At 43.1% G+C, this 23137-nt stretch overlaps 1 protein-coding gene across 7 annotated transcripts in view; it reads right to left on the bottom strand.

Annotated features, from left to right (window-relative positions):
* FAM13A (family with sequence similarity 13 member A) overlaps window positions 1-23137 on the bottom strand; it is a 124064-nt gene that overhangs the window by 51787 nt on the left and 49140 nt on the right. Inside the window, exon 1 of one of the 7 annotated variants that reach the window (XM_048304103.1) lies at window positions 8581-8667. The exons of the other annotated variants lie outside the window; for them this stretch is intronic. Within the exon in view, the coding sequence (XP_048160060.1) occupies window positions 8581-8618 (38 nt within the window). The 5' untranslated portion in view covers window positions 8619-8667. Of the gene's footprint in view, window positions 1-8580; window positions 8668-23137 lie in introns of those variants that run through there. 7 annotated transcript variants of the gene reach the window in all.

Genomic DNA, 23137 nt, shown 5'->3' with positions numbered 1-23137 from the left:
CAGAATCACATATTATCTCTTGAATTTTGAAGGATTTTATTTATTGGCTTATAAAAGCTGCTCTAAGCACTCGATAAAAGGGAAAGGAACATCTCTGTAGGATTTGCAGCTAGGAAATCAAGTACTCCAGGTACCTTCTGCAGCTTCCATTGGAGCCAGCATGAAGCTCCCGCAGCAAGATGAGCTGAAACTGGCCTGCAGCCAGGTAAGCACCCTGCCCTCACACTGTACAGAGCCAGAAGAAGATTTAACCATGGCTTATTTCCAACCCAGCCAATGTTATAACTGATGCACAAATATGAACACCAAACCCACTGGGGGGGCCAGAGGGAGGAGGCAGGATACAAGGGAGTCAAAAAGGCAGACAGACAGATAAGCAAGCCAGTGCTCCAGAGAAAAAATAACAGGGATTCGACCCCCCCAACTAGAATATGGAAAGATTCATAAATAGACATATATAGAAAAGACCTTAAAGCACATTCTGATTTGAAGGTAATACCAAATACCATGGACCGGAAGGAAGAGAAACTGCCTTTGAAATCGGCGTGGTCTGCCAAAACTTCATCACCTCTGTAAGGCAACAGTGACTGGACAGCTTTCAGCAGCTCCCCAAGAAGAATGGAGTACAGCTGCTACTGGGAACTTTGCTGCCACTTCTACAAGCCTGTCTTCAGTGGCCTGCACAAGCTGCAGTTCCCAGAGCTGCTGCTGCTGCCAGAGCCAAGCAGGACAAAGAGCAGTGCACAGTGGGAGGAGAGCGCCTGCCCGTGAACAGAGACTAACAGCACCTGAAGTGTCTTTGTGAGAAACTGCTACAGCTTTGAGACTGCCTAGAAAAAGTTGACGGAAACACAGAAATGCCCATTACTGCCTTTCCCTGAAGACAACCTGCAACAAAGGCATGGGTAAGAACCTCTGCCAGGTAGGGCTCCCTCCCCTGATGGCATGCAGTCTCCCAGCCTGCATGCATGCTATCACTTTATTTAGCACTTACAGAATTTATACTTTTTTTAAGTGTAAAGAAAGTACTTTAAATCACAAAGCTGCTGGTGAAGTTTTTTGCTATGTTCAGTTCACTGCATTAATAGCTGTACTTGTAATCTCAGTGCAAACAAGTCCAAGTAGTGGACAGAAAAGATGAAAAATCTTTTCTCACGTAAATTAAAGTTCACAGTGCCATCAAGATTTCTCTGCATCAATGCAACTTCAAATGACAAAACCAAATGCTGCTTTATGTACAAGTGGCAGCTGCCAAAGCCACACCAAACATGCTTTCTTTTCATCATAAATGCCCCTCCTTATTGCAAGGTTTGTAATTAACTTCCAAATCAAAGAAGCACAATCATACTGAAAAAGTCCAAATAATCTTTTACATTTATGCTCCCAATATTTGTTTTGACAGAGCAGATGGAAAAGTAGTATTCAGCCAGGACTTTGAATCCTCTTGCATTTTCTTCCCTTTCTTACACAGCAACTGCAACTGGATGCTTCTTAAGGTCAAGCAAGTTTTCTAATTGTACAAAAATTTATCCACCCATACAAAGGAACTGAGGAAAACCAAATTATTTTAAGCCCATCAGCTGGGAATGGCAGAGAAAGAAGCTCTTACAGAAGTCAGAAACCAAATATCAGTTTCATTTAGATCACCAAGTGTCAAGATTTCACATGTTTGGTAATAATTGTAGCTGTGAAAAGCCTCTCTTACTCAATAGTGGTTCATACTTTCACACATGCAGCAAATGAGCAGTAGCTGAATCTGGGATGAAGCCCTCCAGGCTAACTAGTATGAAATCCAGACTTTTGAGAAAACCATAAAAATCTTCTAAATTTCTACCTTGTCCGGCAAAGAACTTATCCATTAGACAAACAGGCTTAGCAGTAAAATAAGTTTTGGGGCTTTTTTGTTTGGTTGGGTTTTTTGTATCCCCAAAGTTTTCTCAAGCTTTACATATGCTTTATGTCCAGAAGGCACTAAAAGGATGAAATAACTTTTAAAAAACCCAGTTATTTATTCAGCTATCACTGATTACCTGGTCAAGCAAGTGAGTGCAAAATACAGCAGTCTCTTTTTTCTCAGGCATATAAATAGCTCCCCTAAGTCAAGGGATTAAACAGAAATTAATCATGTCCATGAAATACTTGGGAGATTACCTGACAGCTTCCTTCTTGCTAAAAACCAAAACAAATACCAGCCAAACTAGAAAAAGTCAAACCCAAACCAACCAAAAAAAATACAGCAAATCGAACTTGTTCTGTTTATTTCAGAGCTAAAGAAGTAGTATTATGTATGTTTGTGACCACCACTGAGCTAATAAAAAGTACGTCAGACTGGAAGGAACACCAGTTTAGCCCACCAGTTAGTTTAACACATCTTGGGATTTTCAGGCACATCCTTTCTGTCCCTGAAGAAGGAAACAGGAAAGCCTGGGTGAAGTCTAACTGTTAAACAATAAATTCCCGTTACAGAAGGAGAGTTATCCATTTTTTGCCTCCCTCTTTTGCAACAGGAATGTTACAGGCAACCATTCACCCCTGACATTCTTGAACAGGCAATCACAGTCTTCCTTTTTTCTGACATCTCATAGAACCATAGAATTGCTCAGAGTGAAAAAGACCTCTCAGATCAAGTCCAGCCTTTAAATCATCTCACCCTTCAGGCAGAATAAGGGAGCTGCTGAGCCTGTTGTAGAACACCCATTTAGATGGAAAATTGCCAATTTACCAGCATAAGGAATACCCCTGTCTCAACCCTCTCCTCGCCAGCCTGAGCTCACTCCCACTGCAGGTCAGAGAGTGGCTCAGGGTCCTTCCTCCTTGTTTTACCTGCACTTAATTATCAGCAGTTCTTCTGTCTAAGCTTCCTGGCACTGGAACCTCCATTACAAAGCTACTGCTGCTTTCCTACTCTGCATCTCTTTTCAAAACATAAATGGGACATTTAGTTGATGAAATTAAAAAAAAAAAAATACTCTAGATTTTGGCTTCAGGGTTCTTTTTGTGGTTTTTTTTTTTTTTTTTTGGTTGCTGTTGTTTTGTTTCTTGGGGTTTTTTGGGGTTTTTTTGATTGGTTTTGTTTTGGTTTTTTTTTTTTTACAATTACAAAAATGTACTTTGACTCATGGGTCAACGTTTTGCACTGGAGATGAAGGGCCTAGACACTGTCAGGGTCTTGCTGCTCAGCCAAGGTCATGTTTTCCTAATGCCTTGCCATAGGCTCTGTTTGTTCTGACCTCAAATGTTAGATAAGGGAATGGCTTGCTTTCTATTCTACCACAGAAATTCTCGACTTCAAAAGAAATTTAATTGGTTTTTAGTGAGAACACTTTTTTAATGCAAAGCAATAGCTGCTTTTATTTTTAATGCAATCAAACAAAACGGCATTGAAAAATTCAGTGGCAGCAAACTACTAATGATATCAAAAGTTAATGCAGGTTTTGGAGGGAGGAGAAGGAAGGCTAAGCTTGGGCAACTTCTTAAGACTTCAAACTTATCTCCCTCTTGTTTTCTTCTCATAATTCAGAACACTTATGCCTCCTTGGATTAAAAGACATACAATTTTTGCAACTACAGAGGATTTTAACAATATTGCTTGTTTATTTATTATGCCATTCAACACCAACAACACTAAAAACAGCTTCAAGGAAACACTGATTTTGAGACTACAGTAGTGCTTTTTGCTGAAAGTCTCATCTTATTCACAAATTTTTCAGCACTTCTTCACCCACCCAAGTCATTTCCCCATAAAAGTTATTTCGATGTTGCAAAAAATGCAAGATTGAAACAGCTCATGAAAATTTATTGCATGCTTATTTTCTCAGTAGAGCTATTTACTCCTAGCTTGTGCTTCGCAGCAGTGGGTAAAAAGCAATGTTTTCGCAAATGAGAAATAGCAGGCAACACAAGCTTTTGCCTTCAAATAAATCCTTCAAAATAAGCTTCCTTCAAATAAATACTGAGGTACATTATGCAAAAGAAGAAAGAATAATACCATCCTTGATACAAGAGTAACCATAAATTAAATCTAACATCATAACAGTGTGGTGATACAATGGTCATCATTACAGTCAGGACCTACCATCAATCCTTGAGCAATGCCACCCTTGCTCTATATCCTTAAACAGAGGGGAAGGGAATGCCATACGTGCACTGTTTAAAAAACAAATGCTTAACAGCTATTTTCCTGTGAGAATTATTTCCATGCCAACATTTCATTTTCCCTGAAGAGCAACTTTAGTAAGTGAAAACCATAACATGTTGTTTCAGATATTTATATCCAGTCTTCACAATAGTTGTGCCTATACCCAACCACACCTACCACAGAAACTTAAGTAAGCTACTCAGCAAATGAGCCACATACCAAAATCCAAAGCTGACAACCCAGCTTCTTTATTCTGAACTCACCTATTCTGCAAAAATATCATACAATTGCAAAATATCTCCAATTACTTGGGTGGGGGTGAACTGCTATTGGTTTAAATATTAAACTCCAAAAGATCCCACCATCTTCCCCAAAGCTGTTTCTTCAGCAGTGTTTTTCCTAAAGATCTCTCAACTAAATTCCACTGCATAGGCATCTATCCATAAGCACAACTGCACAGGCTATGCGTGAGGTGGCACTGAGACTGAAGCATACTACCTGAACAGGAAAAAAATGTACACTGAAGGTGTTTTGCACATCTCCTCCTACTTCAAAGCAACATCAGAGATCAGGGAGGTATAGGCTTTCCCATGGCAAGCTGAAATGAGCAGAACTTCTTGCTGATTAAGTGCCACTGTGAGTTATAAGCAGATTTTCCATTTATATTAACATAACTGAATATCCTGGAGCCCTTGACAGCATAATTTCGTATAATTATTTTCTGCTTACTATCCTCCTAGATTGAAAATATGTTTATCTTTTAGAAAATGACGTCAATGTTAAATAGCTCACTTTTGTTGTTTCACTTCTTAAGCTAGTTGGGTCTTATTATGAAAGATGGGGCAGTCTTTCCTTTTACTTGTGGTTTGGCAGTAGTCCTCACTAGGATAAAACTAGAAAATGGCTCAGAAAGAGGCAGAATGAATGTACCAGCCAAAGTCTCACCTCTTCTCAGAATTTAACAGTGAAGTTGCATAACACACAGATACCTGTTGCATTATAATGGTGAAGAACTGTTACTAGGTAACCAGCGATTTCAGTTACAGGATTGTTTGTTAAAAGCTTGCACACTTCAAATAAAGGTATCTGAGAGGCCAGTTTTTAGGTAAATATTCATATTTTCTTGCTAAATCAGGTGGACACCCCAGAGACAAACACAAAAGAAAATTTCCACACCAATTTCTTCTTTTAGTCAGAGCCTTCCATGCCCAGTGGTACTGAGGAAGAGCTTCCACAGGCTCCTACACTCATGTCACAGCTGTGACAAGACAGGGTACCCAGCTGTGGGTCAAATCTGAGTTTGGAAGACGAAAAATTCACATACCATTTTCCAAAAAGCTATGACTTGAGGAAGATGAGAACCACAGGTTTGAATTCCTCTTCATTCTTCCACCAGAAAAAAAACCCACCCAAACCCAAAGCAAACAAAGAAAAAATTAGATACAAGTTCTCTCCACTCTCAAAGAGCATACTTCACTTCACATCCATATTCCAGAACATACTTCATAAGGGCTTGTCAAGTACTCCCAGCACTTTAGATAGAAAGCGATAGCCAAGTCCAAAAGATCAGACTTATTTACAATACAACTTTACACAGACAAATGTTTACAAATGTGATAAAGAGAACACAGCAGACACCCAAAAAAAAAAAAAAAAAAAAAAGTGTGGTGGAATACAAATGGTGTTCTCATGCTAAACTGCTGGGTATTTGTGAAAGACCCCAAACAAACCAACCAGTAAGGTAAATCAAACAATCCTGATAACTGCAAGTGAGGCTGCCCATGCAGACCACTGCTGCTGTACAGGTTAGAAACAAATCAGTCACCCTCCCTGCTGCAATCATATACACTTGCTAAAAATATTTCTGATGGCTTCACTCTTCCACTACCTTGACTTGTTAAGCAACAGAGGCCAGCTATCACAAACAAGGCCCAAGCATGTACCTGCCTTTCTTATCTCCTACAGAAACTGGTAGATATGCTTGGCAAAGGCAGCTCTCTGGCTTTGCACAGCTGTTGTTAAATCTGCAATAGACTGAGCTGGAATACATGAATTCAAACATGCATTAACAGCATTAGTAACGCTCTAACTAGGAAGCTAGGATACCAAAGTAAGCTAATGCTGTTCTGAAAAGATGGTGGCCTAATGGCAATAGAAGAGACAATTACTGGTGGATAAGCTGTTGGAAAATCAGTAATGCAATCCATGTGACATTCACCGGTGCCTTCTGCAGCACTTGGGCAATATAGTACCTACTGCAGTGAGGGTACAACACATTTGGCCTTCCACCTCTTCCCATGCAATGAAACATAACCCTGACATCCCCACTGTCACTCCTTCACAGCAGGTCACCATACCCCATCCCATGCCATTCCACAAATATCTATGTATAGAATGATAACATATAGTACATATGGCTCTGTGCAAGCACAGTATATGATTTTCTGGGAGACAGACTCACAGCTCACACATACCTTGATTGATACAGAGCCCTTCTCCCTCTCCCACGTTTTACACACCAGCTACACATTTGGATTGCTTCAGCATAGGAGGGTTTCCACGGCAGGCACAGCACGGCCAGCCTTGGGGCCCCAAAGAGCACGGAGCAGGGCACCTCCAGGAGATGGGCAAGAGGGAGTTCACTCACCCAGAAAGGTGAGTGAACCATTCCCTTTCTTGAGAGAGAAAGACAGATTCTTTCAGCTTGGCATGTGTCCTAAATCACAGCACCTGAAGTGTGCCCCATCTCTGATCTAAACCCAGTAACAGGAACCATACACTGCAATTTGTCCATGCCCTCAGCTGGAACAGCAACATCAGCCTGTCCACCCCACAGGAAGCACAAAGTGTTATCCACGCTGGTACTAGCCAATACTAGAGGTAAAACCTTTCCCAAAGCTGACAAAAAATGCTCAAAGCCAGCAAAACTCTTCCCAAAGGAAGGAGACAACATTATACAGGGAAGAACAGAAAATAAAGGTGCAGCCTGGAGAATGCCACTGTTAAGGGATCTGGCAATCTGTGCCAAAGAAAATTAGATGCTAAAAAGTACAGTATACGCAGACTAAAAATAGATCAAGGACATGGAAAAGGAGCCAGAATTTAGGGAATTATTTTAACTGAAAAACTCAAAACAATTCTGTACCATGCTTAAGGCTTAATGGAGTTTGAAGAAAATTCCTCACTTTTGAAGTGCTGACTGCATCTCTAACTGATCGAGACTTAGTCCTTGCAACAACAACAAAGAGTCTAATCAGAGCCAGCCTGTGAAACCTATGTTCCCCTGGGTGAAGAGTCAAGAGCATAATAACAACCACTTGTTCCGACTGCTGGTAGGACAGTCAGATCCTTGGGAACATAGAAAGGTTAAAAATATTATGTGAGACTGGTCCTTCAAATAGAAATGATACACCATGACCACTTCTTTAAGACATTCAAACCATATTTCCGTTTCTCTGCAGTCATCAACATGGAACCTCACGACTGCATTAATGCCAAAGAGACTTTCTCCACATCTACCTGCAGAGGACCCTGCACTTTACCAAGACACTAACAGTTTGGGCAGCAATTCTAGTTACTATTTTATGGTGTTCAAGGAAGCAGCAACTCTGCAGCTTCTGCTGAAACAGCACCACCACAGTGCTGAAATGGCACAGTAAATTTTCTATTTACTGTTTTATAGATTCCAGAAAGATTGATATTCAGGCCATTCAAATACTACTAGGGGAGATAAGGACCGCTTAATTTTGAGAACTGAATGAGAGGTAAAAATAAAAAAAAAAAGAATTTGATGACCCAGTGAAAGGGATGTTTACACTCCTCCCCGCAGTGGGTCTGTGCCCTGCCATTTCAGCACCTTGACTACAGCTGTCCCTGCCACAGTGTGGCGGGAACACATGCCACCACAGGTACTTGCTCACAGCTGGTGCTGAAGGGAGGTGTGCGTCGGCACCCTGGAAACACCCAGCCCTTTTCCTCCCAAAACTAAACCTGCCGCCCATGCTGCGGCAGGCTGGAGCTGTGTGAGCTGACAGCCGGAGGTGGGCTGTGCGCAGGGGCAGCTCCCGCACCGCAGCACAGCCCCGCCGCGGGCAGCCGCCGCAGGGCTCGGGTCCGCCCGGGGGCACGGAGCCGGCGGAGCCCCAGCGCTGTCCGGGCTCCCGGTACACCTCAGAGCTGCTCCCACCCCTCACGGAGAGCGCTGTGTGGATTTCGGGGCGCTACATCGAGCCCCCTCTCCGCCCCAGGAAGCCAAAGATCCCCTACCCCCGGAGACCCGCTAATAACCCGACTTGTTGCACTGCCCCGGTGCCGGGGCGGGAATCCCACTCCCGGGCGGGTATCCCCGCTTCCAGGCGGGGCCGGAGTCCCGGCTCCCCCGTGCCGGGCAGCCCGGCAGAAGCCCGCGCTGGATCCCGGGCCTGCCCCGGCCGGACACATACCTCTGCAGGGGCATCACCTCGCACGCCATGCTGGCCATCGAGCCGCTGCCCGCCCGGCCGCCCGCCGCGCCTCTCGCCGCGCCCGCAGCGCCGCCAGCGTTTCGCCGCGGGGAGCGCCCGGCCCCGGGGAGGGGCGAAGGGGCCGCCGGGCCCGGGTTGGCGGCTGACGACGGCCCGCCCCAGCGCCCAGAGCGCCGGCCCGGCCCCACAGCTGCGACACCCGCCCCGGCCCCTGTCCCTGCTCGCCCCACCGGGCTTGGCAGGCACGGGTTAACCAAAAGCGGCTTCTGATGTCCTCTTGGTTCTGGGCCTGCAAGAGATGCTACAAGCTGAGCTCTAATGGCTACAGGACACCTTCGAACAGAAAGACCCCACAAGGTCTTCTGTATCCCTTTCAGTAACCCACCGCCCTTCTTCCTAAACTTGCTCAGGGTGCAATGTAGTGTCGCCCGAGCTCCCTCCCCACGGCCGCAGCGGCGCCGGCTCCGCGCCGGGAGGGGCAGGCGCGGTGCCCCGGGCAGGGGGTTCGCCGTGCACCCACACCCCGCACCGCTCCGCGACACCTTCGCGGGGCTGCTCTGGCTCTGCCCTCACACCTTCACCGTGTCTAGTAGGGCTGGCACAACCTCTTAACTTGATCCCTTCCTGTTGCAGTAGATCCTACTGCGGTTTGAAAGGTTTGTGCTGTAGTTGGCCACCCAATTCTGACCGACTGCAAAGAAAACTCTTCTTAATATTTGAACTGAAGAGACAACTGCAGAGCCCAACTCATGTTCCCAGTGGGCTATCCTCAAGCACTCCTGCTTCTACATCTGTGGCTACTGACCAAATACTGCTCTGAAACAACAAATCACACCATTTTATTGGGTAGAAGTTTGGGGCTGGAAGAGCAGCAGCAAAAAAAGCCCCACACAAGGGGTGTGCCACTTGCCAGGACACAGCAGCCTTGGAAAACGAACAGCACAAAATCCACTAAGGTCTTGCACTGAAACATTTAATGGCTACTGAAGGAGCATACCCAAGGTTTTACTTGGCTCCTCTGCCCAGACAGCCTGAGGAATGGCTTTCCATTTCCCCCAACATTGGACAGAAACACTTCTGCTGCTGCCCTGCCTGTGAACGATGTTATCACACTGCATAGTTCGTGTGATGGGGAAGGGGATGATCCTAATCTGATAAAGGGGCCTAAGAGAATGGAACCTTTCAACACTTTAGGTGGTACAAACATAATGGCACATACCAATCTTCAAAAATTCAAGTCAGTATTAAAAGTACCACCCGGTTCAACCCTAGTGAGGGCTACTGCTGACTTGGAAGAAAGCTGTAGCAGGAGCATAGTACCTGTTTAAGACTTCCTTAGAGATGTAGGTCACGCAAACTAGACATGAACCACATCAGCTTTCTGGAGAAGCAGCCGACACCCTCAGGTTAGCAGAGGCTATCAGACATTTCACAGGGATGCCCAACAGATCTGATCTTTTGTCAGCAGGAGGCAGGGGCGTTTTCTGTTGAAATCAAGAGCAGTGGGCAGCTGCAGCCTCACAAAGCAGTGGCATGGAGTAGAGGCATGGCGGTCAATTGAGACATGGCTTCGCTTCAGTACCCTGAACTGTCTAATATCTGCTGTCAGCTGGCTGACTGGAAGAAGTGCATTAGTAATGCTTCTGCCCATTGCCTCAGCACAAGCCTGTTCTGCTGTGACAGTCACGCCAGGCACAGCACAGGGCCCCTTTTTAGGCAAGTCAGCAATGCTGATAAAGCACTCTGCCATCATGGATCTGGGCTGCTCTTATCTGTGGCAATTAAATGAGTATCTTGATGACTTCCTATTAAATTAAATGCACTATATGTACTCATAAGCAACTAAAACTATGAGAGAAAGATTTTACTCTGATACATAAAATTACTTCAGTATAAAACAAAAGCACCTTGTACCGTTTCACAATTCAACAATAAATCAAATTGTCTTTTCCTGGCCAGTCCTTTTTTATACACACACAATTATTCGTAGTTTATTACACTTCTATAAACTGAGTGTTACCATCAGGATGCCATTAAAAAAAATTAATTTTCCACATTTAACTAAGGACCCATCCATGTGGGCAAGGAGTCAGGGTTCTCCAGAGCAGCTTGCTGTATAAACAGAAGTGGGATAACTCAAATAGCTGCTGTACTATGAATTTATACACTAGCTGTTGTCATAACTTCCATGGGACTTGCTTGTATAAATAAGCTTAAAAGTACTAAGCTCCTTGACAAAGAATTCACTAACACAACAACCTGTAACAACCAGAAAGATTAATTTATGGATTAGCATCAATGAAGAAGGTTAGCTCGTGGCATCATGCTAAAATCAACCAGATGCCAACAGTAAAGTTGCAGGGCTCCCTGTGCCATCAACACCTTCAGATCCACCTTTTGTTTCTGTTCTCTTCTTTTGCAATCTCCTCAATGGGTATCAGTTTTCTCCTTTGCATCCTCATATGTCTCTTTTAACATTGCCAAAACCATCACAACTAAGAAGTACAAGAGCTCATGTTTCCCTGCACCCACTGGCATGCAACTTCAACAACAGTTGAAAGAAAGGCGACCAAAGTTGAAAAAATTCTCGTTGGTTGTTGCTAGCACTGCTGGTTTCCCTAAGTTTTAACTATTTCGAGAGCAGCTGCAGACACTGCAACAAAAGATTGTAACACTGCAGAAATGTCAGAGTGAAATTTTAGAAACTCCTTTCAGGGACTGTGGCCAACCATTGGTAAGAGTGGTAGTACAGGATGAAGGTCACCTTAGTTCAGCTCACACAGTCTCAATGGGCCTTTTGAATCTCTCAACTGCTAAACAAGAACACAAATCTTAATTCTTCACCTCCCCTGTTCATGGGCATGGACCACAAGTGATTTATTTGTGGCACAAAGCAGGCACACAAAAGGTGCCAGAAAACTGCAGTCTTATCTCCAAACAATTCCACTTCCTTCACACATGTTTACGCTCAAACCAACTTGCTACTTGACAGAGGCAGGAATTCCTACCCTCCCCCTGCCCTCTTACAATCTTTTTTAACTTGCGTAACTCAAGCTGGGCTATCACACATAAAACCTGGAATTATACAACATTGTATTTTGGATTTTCTTGTACTTGTTGAATTTGTTCTCCCATGTTAAACATGGAAGACAAAACCTCTTCTGCAAGTTTCATATAGTTCGTGCATTCCTATTTCTCAGAAAGGCCAAACTCATCTGTTGGCAGCAACAATGCACCACAGAAGCCCTTTATGGTACCACCAACCATAGAAACAAAGGATGAGGAAAAACCCTCTCTCAGGACAGGCACAGCATCCTCTCCACCGACTGCACACTCCCAAGTGTATTGTAAATACTTCAGGAAAATAGACAGCAAATAACAATAAAAATGATAAAGTCCCTTGAAATACCAACACATACCGCCACACTTCAGCACCTGCACCAAGGCAACACCTGTGTTCAAACTATTTGATTTGCAAATTTCTTACTGAGTTTCAACAAAGGAAAAAAAACACTGGCTGGAACTAAATATGAATAATCACTTTTCTTCAGCAAAGTTTAAAGAACAACCACACGTTTGGAAAGGAAGTCTCCTGTCAATCATCATTACAGAAGTGCTGTCTCCTCTTTCTTTCCTTTTCATACTTTGCTGCCAAGTAATTTTCTCAGCATATAAAGCAAGAAGAGAAGAGGATCTGTGAGCAGCACCAGAGGATACAAGATATGTGATCTAAATAATGGATTTTGTGAGGATGTGGTTGTGTCTGCCTCCTGAAAAGCAGTTATCCCTTGCTTCACTGCACAGTCACACACAAATCAGATACTATTAAAAAAAAAAAGGAAAAAAAAAGGTGATCTTGACTAGACTGACAAAATCTAAGGGCTTTTTGGATGCTGCTCAATATCATCAATTTATTCCCACTATGTTTATTAAGTTACACAATATTTTCCCTCTGGCAAAACATGAAATGCAAAGGAAAGATATTGCCAGACTGAAAATTAAAGAATGTACTTTTCAAAATACCACCAAAATTAAAAATGCCACTATTTACGTACACATACATATATTAATACACACATTTTCCTCTTTGAAGTGTCTATGCATATGAACATCTGCCATTACAAATGATAAATACCCTGGAAAATCTCCCACAGGCCAGAAGATTTGTGTGCACATATGAAATAAGCAAGTCACATGTAAATAGAAACTGGACTTGGAAACCGTAGCCCTTCATGTCCAAACAAAGCAATTAAAAAGGCCCCCACCAAAAGGGCATAAACAGGAAGAAAGATCAACTAACATGTCAGAAACATAATTTAGTGAAAGGGGAATCCTCAGAAAGATTTAAAAGCAGTAACAGTGACTTTACAAAGCTGGTACTCAGCCCTGTTTCACTTAACGATGTTTCAATGATTTGTAAGTAAATGTAAAATTATACTGGTCGTTGTTTTTGTATGTTGTGTGCAAGCCAGCATTAAAACTTTCAGTACAACCACATAAGAGTAAAATCTGGGAACTATGTGCAAGATGGGGGACACAACATCCTGCTTACAAGCCCTAAGTGACTGTGTGGCTGAAGAAATTATCATCATCCTCAGAGACATCAACATGGCTGTTACATGGAAAACGTGGATTACGTCTGTATTTCCTACTGGGTTGGTTGCTACAAAAGACTCTGATCAGTTCAGGAATTCCCATTCCCAAGCAAGTTATGCAAAACTGAAGAGTGCTAAGAGACAACCCATGAAGGGCACAAAAAACCGAAACCCACACATTTAGTACTTTTCAAAGAAAATCATCTGTGCATGCAGGAAACATTAATACTTGACCTAGTGCTCACAAACTGACCAAGACTCAATGGCTGGAAGTCCAAGATAGGCAAATTATGCCTAGAAATTAGATATTTTAAAGTGGTGAGAATAATCAACTACTGATGTAATTCATCAAAGATGATAGTGAAGTTTTAATGTTCTTACAAATTACAGTTGCCTCTGTTTAGGAACACCAAACCTTAGGTAAACTGTCTAGATGTAATTTGCAGAATTTTCTTACTTATTTTCATAACTGACACTCCTCTTGTCCAAAAGAGAAGCAGATTGCTCTCAGCTGACTTCATTTTACCCCTGTTCTTTTTCGCACTGGCATAGAAATATAAGCCTTGTTGGCATATCTGTGGAGAATATATTGGGTAGCTTTTCTGTTCCTTTCTGCAACTTAGAGGTCAAATTACATTTTAAAGCTAGTTAAAATCTGTTAAGGAGGAAACATATTCCAGAACTGTTCTTTAAATTTGCAGGGACAAGAGAAAAGTGTGGACCAAACGGAAAGCTTCTTAGAGCTTCAGGCTCTCAGCACTCCCGATCTCATCCAATAGACAAGCACAGAAGTTCATTTCCCATTGCAAGGGATGCCCCATGCCCCCTGGAGACCTGGATTTGCTGCTGTGGCTGCTCTTCGTTAAACAGCAGCGTCCTTTGCAAGCACTGCCACACCCGCTTGTCAGCTGCTTTAACTTGTTCCAAAGGACTCTGGCCCCATGGGATAGCCCAGAAATTATTTCTTGGCCTCTATCCTGGAGAAGGGGGTAGATTGGGAGTAGGTCCCTAAAGAGTCTCCTAGGAAAGCAACAAGTAATGAATGGTTGTGCCAGCTAATCTGCTGTGGGAACAGGGTAAAGCACGCTGAGTGACAAGGTCACTAGGTTCTTCATTTGCACCAGTTAGTTCAAGTGCTGCAGCACAGGAGAGCAAGCAAACAAGCAGGAGTCCAGTCTGGTACATGTTATTTTCAAAGCAGGCTTTCTCCAAAGCTCTGCTAATCTAATGAAATTCCTAAATTTTAGTGTCCAGTCACATTTCTCCCACTCCTCTAAATTGTTATTTCTTTAAAACACTTACTTGTTATTTCTATAAAACTGTCTGCACAAAAGCTCTTTAAAAATCCAGCTGTTTCACACCAATATGAAAATGTCATTGAACACAACGAAGAAAACGTATTCATTTGTTAGCAAAAAGGTTTAAAAAAAAAAATTGAAATTAGTCCCTGGTACTCCCGCCATGATTTATATTACCTACCAAAAATGTCACTGTTTTCACACCCTCACGTCTTCCAAAAACATCCTCCCAATCCTCTACAAAATTACTATCTTTTGAAGTCCATACCTCTTCACCCTTCATGTTCCCTGCTTCCTAAAACGCCTTCAAGTGACATGCCTGTAGTTTATCCTTAGCCTTATGAAAAACAAGGATATGGGAAGGGGCTGAGGAAAGCAGAGGAACAAGCCACACCATTCACGTTTGCTGCACGCGACTTTTTACTCCACTGAAAGATAAACTGCTGTCCGTGTTGGCAAGGGAGGCAGTCTGGCAGAGTCACTGTCCAGAAAAAACCCTCCAGGAATAGCTCCTCTCCTTCAGCTGATGACGTGACTGAAAGGAGTCCTCCCTTTGCACCAGTGCCCCAGTGGCCGGCCTGGCTCCCGGGAGAGCTGGTGGGAAAAAGATGACTCGGCAGGAGAGATCAACTCTGGCTAGGAAGCACTAAAACAAAGAGTTTTAGAGCTGGGTGAGAATAACTCCAGCCCTCTGCCTAGAGCTGCAAGATTCATCTGCCACAGAAGCAAGGGAGATCCTGCTAAAAGGCAACTCTGACCAGATCCATTAAAACCTGAGTGCATTTGAGCAGAACACAGCCCTCTCAGGTCAGCCCTAGGGCTTCTTCCTGCACCCAGCCGTGTGTACAGCAAGGAACAACAGATGGTTGTTTATGCACAGCCAGATACAGCGATGCTGGGCTTAATCAGCACAGCTCACTGCTGTGCCCCTCATTTGCAACATCTGCTTTGAGCCCAGCTGCTCTGTACGTGTCCAGGCTGTGAACACACCCCTGTCCCGCTGCAGGACACTCCTGTCAGGAGTGGCACAAGTGGATAATGCAGGCAAACAAAAGTTCAGCATACATTTCATTATCAGGAACATTCAGAACAACATGGGTAAGGTCTGTAAGTTTTCAACTTCCCAACCACCTTTCAGAGTCTTGGGGAAAAAAACGTATTTTTCTACTCAAGGGGCATAAATCCAGCAAAAGCTAACAAGATTTTAGAGGTGACTTCTTTTCTGTGATGCTCAGTAGCCCTGTTAGAACAGTGGTCACTTGAGTTTTTTTTCCAATTTGACAGTTTCTGAAGTGTCAGGGTGGTTTTTTAAGAAAATATCTATAAATTTTATAAAACATGGTGGAGTGTTAGTAGTGCTCCCAATCATTTTATAGTGGCTAGATAGTTCCTAACCATAATGTAGAACAATAAAAATGTTATTTTATTAGATATTAATTCTTCCCTATGTGATTCAAACCTTCTGAATGCACAGAGCTTGGAGACTGTGACAGGACCTGAGGAACTGGTGGTGGAATCTTTTGTTTCCAAGAGTCCTGTCAAAGCCTTAACAACTGGAAGTCATTAACAACCAAGCAGCTTTTAGTTTTTCTTTGCAACTACCTAGTGGCCTCTCTTTGCAGGCATCCCTAGCACAAACACACTATTTCAGCAGGTGCATAATGAAAAGAAAAGCTTTGGTACAGGAACAGAACTATCTTCACACTTCCTAACTACAACCCTCTCCAGCCAAGAGGAAGGCACTGAGCCAATGAGAGAAAGTGCAATTTGTAGACAAGCAGTCAGCTTGGGATCATACTCCTCACAACAGATAAAACAAGAGGAAATCTCTCATGGCCACTGACCATGAAAGAGAAGGATTTTACAACACAGAAACAGTTCGGAGCCAAACTGATGCAAGCAAAGTGACAGGAGCAGTGAGTGACAACTCTGCCCTGCCACACTCTGCATCTTATTAGACAGCCAGCTGACCACTTTGATTAAAAATATACATGTGTGTCATGGGAAGTCACAGCTGAACCCAGCAGCCTACGCTGCAACGTGCTGAACACAACGTCCAGACGCACAGCCCTTCCAGCTGAACCGGGAAATTGCAGCAGCAAACAAGCCTGACTGAGAACCCAGTGACCTCTGCCTGCTGATCTTCCTGTGGGGACTGCCTGCAGGACACAGGCCCAGGTCCCCTCTGGAGAGCCACAGGGGAAGGAATACCTCACAGCCTCAGGTGGTAGAAAACTGCTTGCTCTGCAAAGCTACCGGAAACAAAGCACTCTGTGCTGAACCTCCCCATCTGAACAATGCACCAGCAGACAGGCTAAGGAAGTTACAGGAGAGGGAACTACTCCCTGAAGTAAAAATAAGTCAAGTCACAGTAGAGGCTCTGCTTCTTTCCTACTTGCTTGAAACATGGGTTAGTGATGGCTGTCTTGGTTTATATAAATACAAATATCAGAAGCACAAATATTTCCAAGGTTGGCTTAAACTCCTTATTATTCACTGTGTGTTCTCCAATAAGAGGTCATGTATCCTTTTGTTTAAGAATTACTTAAAAATCATACAGATGTTTGTCCTTTATTTCCTCAGCAATTCTATTATCTGGCCCAGTCGGTATCAGAAAGCCGTCAAGCTTCATGAGATGTAGGGACTTCATCCTTGCAGCAAAAGCTGGTAACAAAATAAAGACTCCTTCTAGCAGAGAGAGCAATGCCTGAAAGGCAGTATTTTTTTTTCCAGCTTTGTTACTCAATTACTGTGAATTTACTGTAGTCCCTTTCTGATTTCTAAGGCTGCTGGATCCTGTCCCAGGAAACTGGAAAAGCTAATATACTTGGCTCATGGACTGAAAAGAAGAACTTTTGTTTCCATATGCACATTATGACAATAAAAGTGCATATGTGCCTTCTGCCTCGAATAGGCACCAGATCTTTGTTTCATACATGATTCTTCTTGCTTCTAAGATGAACTTCTACTTCTGTGGCACAGGTCAGAGCATCAGATTCAAAATGTTCTCCATCCCACAAGCCATAATTTGTCACCATGTAAATCTTGCAAAGAGAGACAAAGATAAAATGGCTAGAAATATAAAGGAAAGTTAGAATAGTGTAATGACAAAGCCTAATTTAAAGGAGTAACCTGTGCAGGGTGGAAGAGAAAGGGCAAATGCTTGGAAAAGTACACTGAAATCCACCCAAGTGACTTGCATGGAAAAAATCTACATAATTACATGTTTCTGTAACTGTTATTACATCTGGGCTATAGACAGGGGAGAAGAACCCAGGAAGAGTTCAGACCACACCCTGATTTGCCATTCACAGTCACCTGCCTTGGAGAGACACAGAAATCACATGTCTTTGTGGCTGTGTTTTTAGAAAACTAAATGCTTTTCTTAACAACTCATTATGTAAGGCAGTTCCTGCTGCCAGCATCCCACAATGCAAGAAAGAAGGGAATTGATTGCATAGGAGGGTGGAGACAAATGTACTTGCAAAGTTAAATGAGTCAGCTTGGAAAAACTAACTCAACACAACCTAAAGAGAGAAAAGTGGCAAAAAGCAACAACATTTTACATAAAAAGTCCTCTCTGAGGGCTCAGAACAGGGCCTGCCAGAGGCTGCTACGAGCTTAATGATGCAGAAGGCAACTGTGCTTACCACCTCCCCACCACTGCTCCAGACCTTTACCCCTTTCCTGAATCGTTTTCTTGAAGAATCCATGGCTGTTGGAGGGCAGCCCTGCCTGCTGCCTGGCTGCAATCCCTTATGTAAACCTGGCAGCAAGGCTCCTCAGTGGTAAGGCAAATTATTACTTTTGATGGGGACTGAATGTACTGGCATGGCAGACTTCAAAAACAAAAAAACCCCAAACCTAAACAAAAATAGTCAGCTAAGCAAACAACACTAGCCCCCTGTTTGATTTGTTCTGGCAACAACAGACCAGTTCTTATCACATGCCAGAGAATAATGATAAGTTTTGGCTTGCCTCGGTTTTAAACCGCAGCTGCTAAAAGGAAAGCCAACAAATAGGGAAAGTGTTTATAGTAAGCACAAACTTCTCAGTGTACAAATGTATGTATGTTTTCATACCTCAGTAACTAGCAGTGAAAATACACTGTGCCGTTAAAAAGAAGGCACAGCAGGGTACATTAACCAACCCTTTATTTTAGGGATGCTACCAGGCTACTAGGCATGTGATCCCTTTATTTTCAGGACACAGGCCAGATATAAGGATTTTTGTGAACAAAAGGTTGATGTAAACAAACCTCTTTGAGAACATGCACGTGTTAGAAAGCCAGCACAGGGTATCTGTGCCAGCAAATCTCAATGCAGCTGTGATGGCAGTCACTAACAGGAATTTGTGATCTCTGGCACACAAAGACATGGCTACAAAATACAGAAGGCTGGCTTACTGAACAACTGCTGTGGTTGCTCTAAGCCGTGGCTCTCAGGAGCTGCACAATGTTTTTCACAAAGTCTGGCTGCCATACACGCACCCACTTCCCAGCACCCAATCACTACTAGGCAAGGACAGGTACCCAGCTACACTCATTGATATTTCCCTGCACAGAGCCTAACAGTACCACAAACAGCAGGATGCTCTCCCACTGAGAGATCCCCCTTCAAAACAGTCCCAGGAGTGCAAAGAGATGCAGCTCCAGCAAGTGCTACAATAGACATAGCATACTTCAGTGCCCTTTCCTGGGCAAAACATCCAGAACAGTATCAACCAAAGCCTGCAGACAGCATACACCTCTGAGCCAGTATCAGGAAAGACATCTATGCTCACCATCCTCAATCCCCTGCTTCACATTTTGCCTGCAGGAAGCATTTTTCCTCCTTTCTGAAAGTTCTCTCTTCTCTTTGCTTGTATATGAAGTTTAGCACAAAAGGCTGAGAGCATTGCTTGCAAGAGGCCCTCCTACCTTTGTATCCATGTAAATCTTAATATATCTTAACCCTGAAGTAAAAGCCATTTGAATCTATTATTTGAAGCAGTTATTTGAAGTTTTAGTACCTCTAAACATATCCAAAATCGTGCCAATTCCTGCTGCAGTTATGTGCGAACCAGAGCTTTGAGCAGACTTTTTCCTTCTAGGGAAAGAAGGAAAGAAAGAAAGAAAGAGGGACCCAAACAGGGACTCTGCTTCACAGAGCTGCAAGCTCACTCTAGCTCCCTCTCACTGAAGGTCTGGTAAAGCCCCAGGGTGGCCCATTCCATCCAGCCCACTCTCCAGTACTAAAGTTGTTGCCTTCCCCCAAGCTCCTGAGTCTGCAGTGTGAGTCATGTGGCTCTCAATCAGGTAAAGACAAAGGACATGTGTGATTCCCAGGGTCTGGAGGTTTGGCTGCCCTGAAGTTCTGCACCAGAACTCTTGCAAAAATGAGATGAGACTCACAGAAGTACGTAACAGGCTGCATTTTGCCTAAAGACTTTCATCCTTTTTTCAGAGCACCAGTCTCTCCTCTCCTGCCTCTGTCTTCCTTCCTTCCTTTCTCTCTTTCTCCACTGCTTTTGGATTTACTCAAGAGCTGCATTACAGGTATGCTTTTCTGCTATTGCATAATTAGGAGTTTGCCCTTGGCATACAGCTATAATAATGAGGCAATTTTCAAAACAACACATATATTATATGCTAGTGGGGACTGCAGGTATATAGAGTTAATCCACCTATTTTGTTCAGAAAAAAAGAACATAACAACCTTACATATAACATTTTCTTATGATAACTGTTGTGAACAGAAGGTGATACAGGTGATACAGACTTTATGCTCTGCAATGTTTTGACTGCAACTGATATATTGCATATTTTAGATGACAGTAGCACCTTCAAAAAATTCCTGCAGTGAGGAATATCATACCTGTAAGAAGGCATTTTTTTTTAAAAAATGATAAGTCATTCTAGAAGACAACTGTAGTTGTGGATCCACTACAGTGGATCTTCATTTTAAGGACAACTGTATGAAGACACATTAAGAGGCATTTTAAATAGTACTAAAAATTACTAATCAGCCAGAAGTCTCTCAGTTTCTCCCTGAAGGCTGTAGGGTCAAATTAAACTGATTGAAAATTTATTGAAGATTGTAATCCTTGCTAGAGGGGGCCTTAGGGGCTTAGTGTGTGTGGTTATTTCTTTACTGTTACACTTGTGAAGCTGCTAAAGGTGGAATTCTGGATCTACTGTTCTGTGTAGCCCTTCATCCTCTTCTAATCCACCCATATCATGGTATCTGAGCATGGAAAGGGAACAAACCACAGGCATTTTCATGAAACAGCAAATGATTGTCACTGCCAAGAACAACCTTTAATCTTTTCTAACAAAGATCATATCATAGCTGAGCAGATACAGTAATTTCACTAAAACTTACCTGGTAATTACATATAATTAATGATAACATTTATTTTAGAACTGTTGGTACCTTGTGACACAAAACCCCCCAACAAGAATAGCAGTGTGTTTGCAAAACACTTTGTAATCTAGGTCAGATGCCAGAGTCCTTCTGCTGAAAAAGGTGAAAACTCCTAATAATAGCCTTGCACTGAAATAAGACCAGTAATACTTCATTGTGAGCTTAAATTACACGGGAGTGACACAAGGCTGCCAAAGGCATGTTTAAAACCACTCCTGATGTATCAGAGCGCTACATTAATGCCAGGGAATCAGGGTTTGTTGCACAGACATCAGTCCCCCAGGCATGTTAGGTCTGCTGGAGACCTCTCTCTCCTCCACGGCCTTCTCTCTATCCCATCCTGCCCAACGACCTGCCAGCCTGGACCTGGGAAGAAAATAGCAAACACTACCTACTCCTCCTTCAGCAGCGGCAGTAGATCACTGACAAAAAAGTACCAGAAGCAAACAGCAGTGTAGATATTCAACACAATTAGGTAAGCATGTACAGAAGTGTGACAGGACAGAAAACTAGGGCATTCTTGAACAAAATGGTATTACAAGAGAATTAATTTCTACAGTTAATTAATTTCCCAGATAAAATTAGAGATGCAGACATCTTTCAACCCATGGCCCGAGCATGAAGATTAGGCTTCTGCCTAGGTACAAACACATTTCATTTGGTGCTTAATGTCCTGTGCCAGCACTGGCCCAACTGTCCCATACTTCAACAGTACTCTTCTAAGCAATTACACATTAACAGGAAAGCAGGAATTCCTACAGCAAATAATTACATCTCTTGGGGACTGTTCTGGAAGAAAGGCAGTTTGTTGGGGTACCTCATGAAGTAGATCAATCACACACACCTTCCCAGACGTGAGACCTGGCAGTTCTTTATTTCAACCCTTGGGCACTTCATTTCCCTTTACACCTTGGAACACATAGCAGAGTACAGGTAGGGGCACAATTTCTGCCAGGTTACAGCACATGAACTCAAGAGGCTGGAACTTCTGCCCCAGCCCCACCTGCATGGTCCTGTCTAGCTGATAGAACTGTATTGCCTTCTCCGTTTTGCCAGCTAACCTGCTCTGATAATTGATTTCTAAGTCATCTCAGTCAAAAGCAGCTGGAATAATAAAGCCTTATAAACAAACTTGATGTGTTCTGGCTGCAGGAATCTTTGGGGAAGTTTGGGGAGATGAAACACACAGCTAACATAGCTAAGAGTTAAAAAGCATGTGTGCCTGCCAAGGGCTAGAAACCAAATTTGATATCTATGCTTCACCACCATTACTATGAATCAAAACCTGGTGTTAGTGCATAATTTGCTAACTCGTCTCATAAATTGAGTGCTGTCTGTCTGCACTGGTGCTGAGAATAGCACACATCTCCTGCTTACACAGTGAAGTCACTCAGTTACGTGTCTGGCAGCACTGCCTCTGCTTTGTGTTCCTGGTTGGTATGCTAGGACACCGCAGTGTTGTGTTCCATGACATGTGAATAGCGCTATTTCCCATATCAGGCCAGTTCCATATTTCAGTAGCGCACTGCAATTTCCCACAGTAACCTGAATCCCTCATGTGCTGCACTAGACACAAGAGGAGAGAGAACGAGACTCAATTCAATATCCTGAGAACAATGAAAAGATCCTGGTTCAGCCTGATGTTCAGGGAAGGACTTTACAAAAAAGCAAAATGCCCATTACCTGTTCACCTAACAGACAATATGCCAAAAATCAAAACTCAAAATACTCCTTTAGATAGATACTTTTATAGATGCTTTAAACGGATAAGACTCTCATAGATAAATTCAGAAAGATACTCTTATAGATACTCTACACATACTCTTCTATTCTTGTCTGCATGGAGCAGTACTATCAGTAGCATCATTCTTGCCAGAAAGAGAAAACCCTTCAAAAGCCCCTTCCTTTTTGGATTTATGAGTGAGAATAAAGTCAGCCATCTGTTAAGACTTAAACTAGGCAGATCAAATACACTTGATTATTCAAAAGAGACACATTTTGGTTGCATCTTGTGCTCGGTGTAATTTCTATTGCCTGATTGTAGATCAGGCCTGTCCACCTGCACTCCTTCACCAAGCAGGCTACCTTCATATGCTTCAAATTTTATGTTGGAGAGGTAAACCAAAGCACACAGCTGGCTTCAGAGTGTGTGGATTCAACAGGAAAAGGCACATTACTTTATCTTACACCCCAGTATCCTGTTTAAGTGTTCAAAATGTCCAGAGCTGGAGGTGCAGGT

The sequence above is a fragment of the Corvus hawaiiensis genome, chromosome 5 (assembly GCF_020740725.1).
Source record: "Corvus hawaiiensis isolate bCorHaw1 chromosome 5, bCorHaw1.pri.cur, whole genome shotgun sequence".
Classification (NCBI taxonomy): domain Eukaryota; kingdom Metazoa; phylum Chordata; class Aves; order Passeriformes; family Corvidae; genus Corvus; species Corvus hawaiiensis.
Note: the sequence above shows the minus strand (reverse complement) of the source record. Positions and strands in the feature narration are given on the sequence as shown.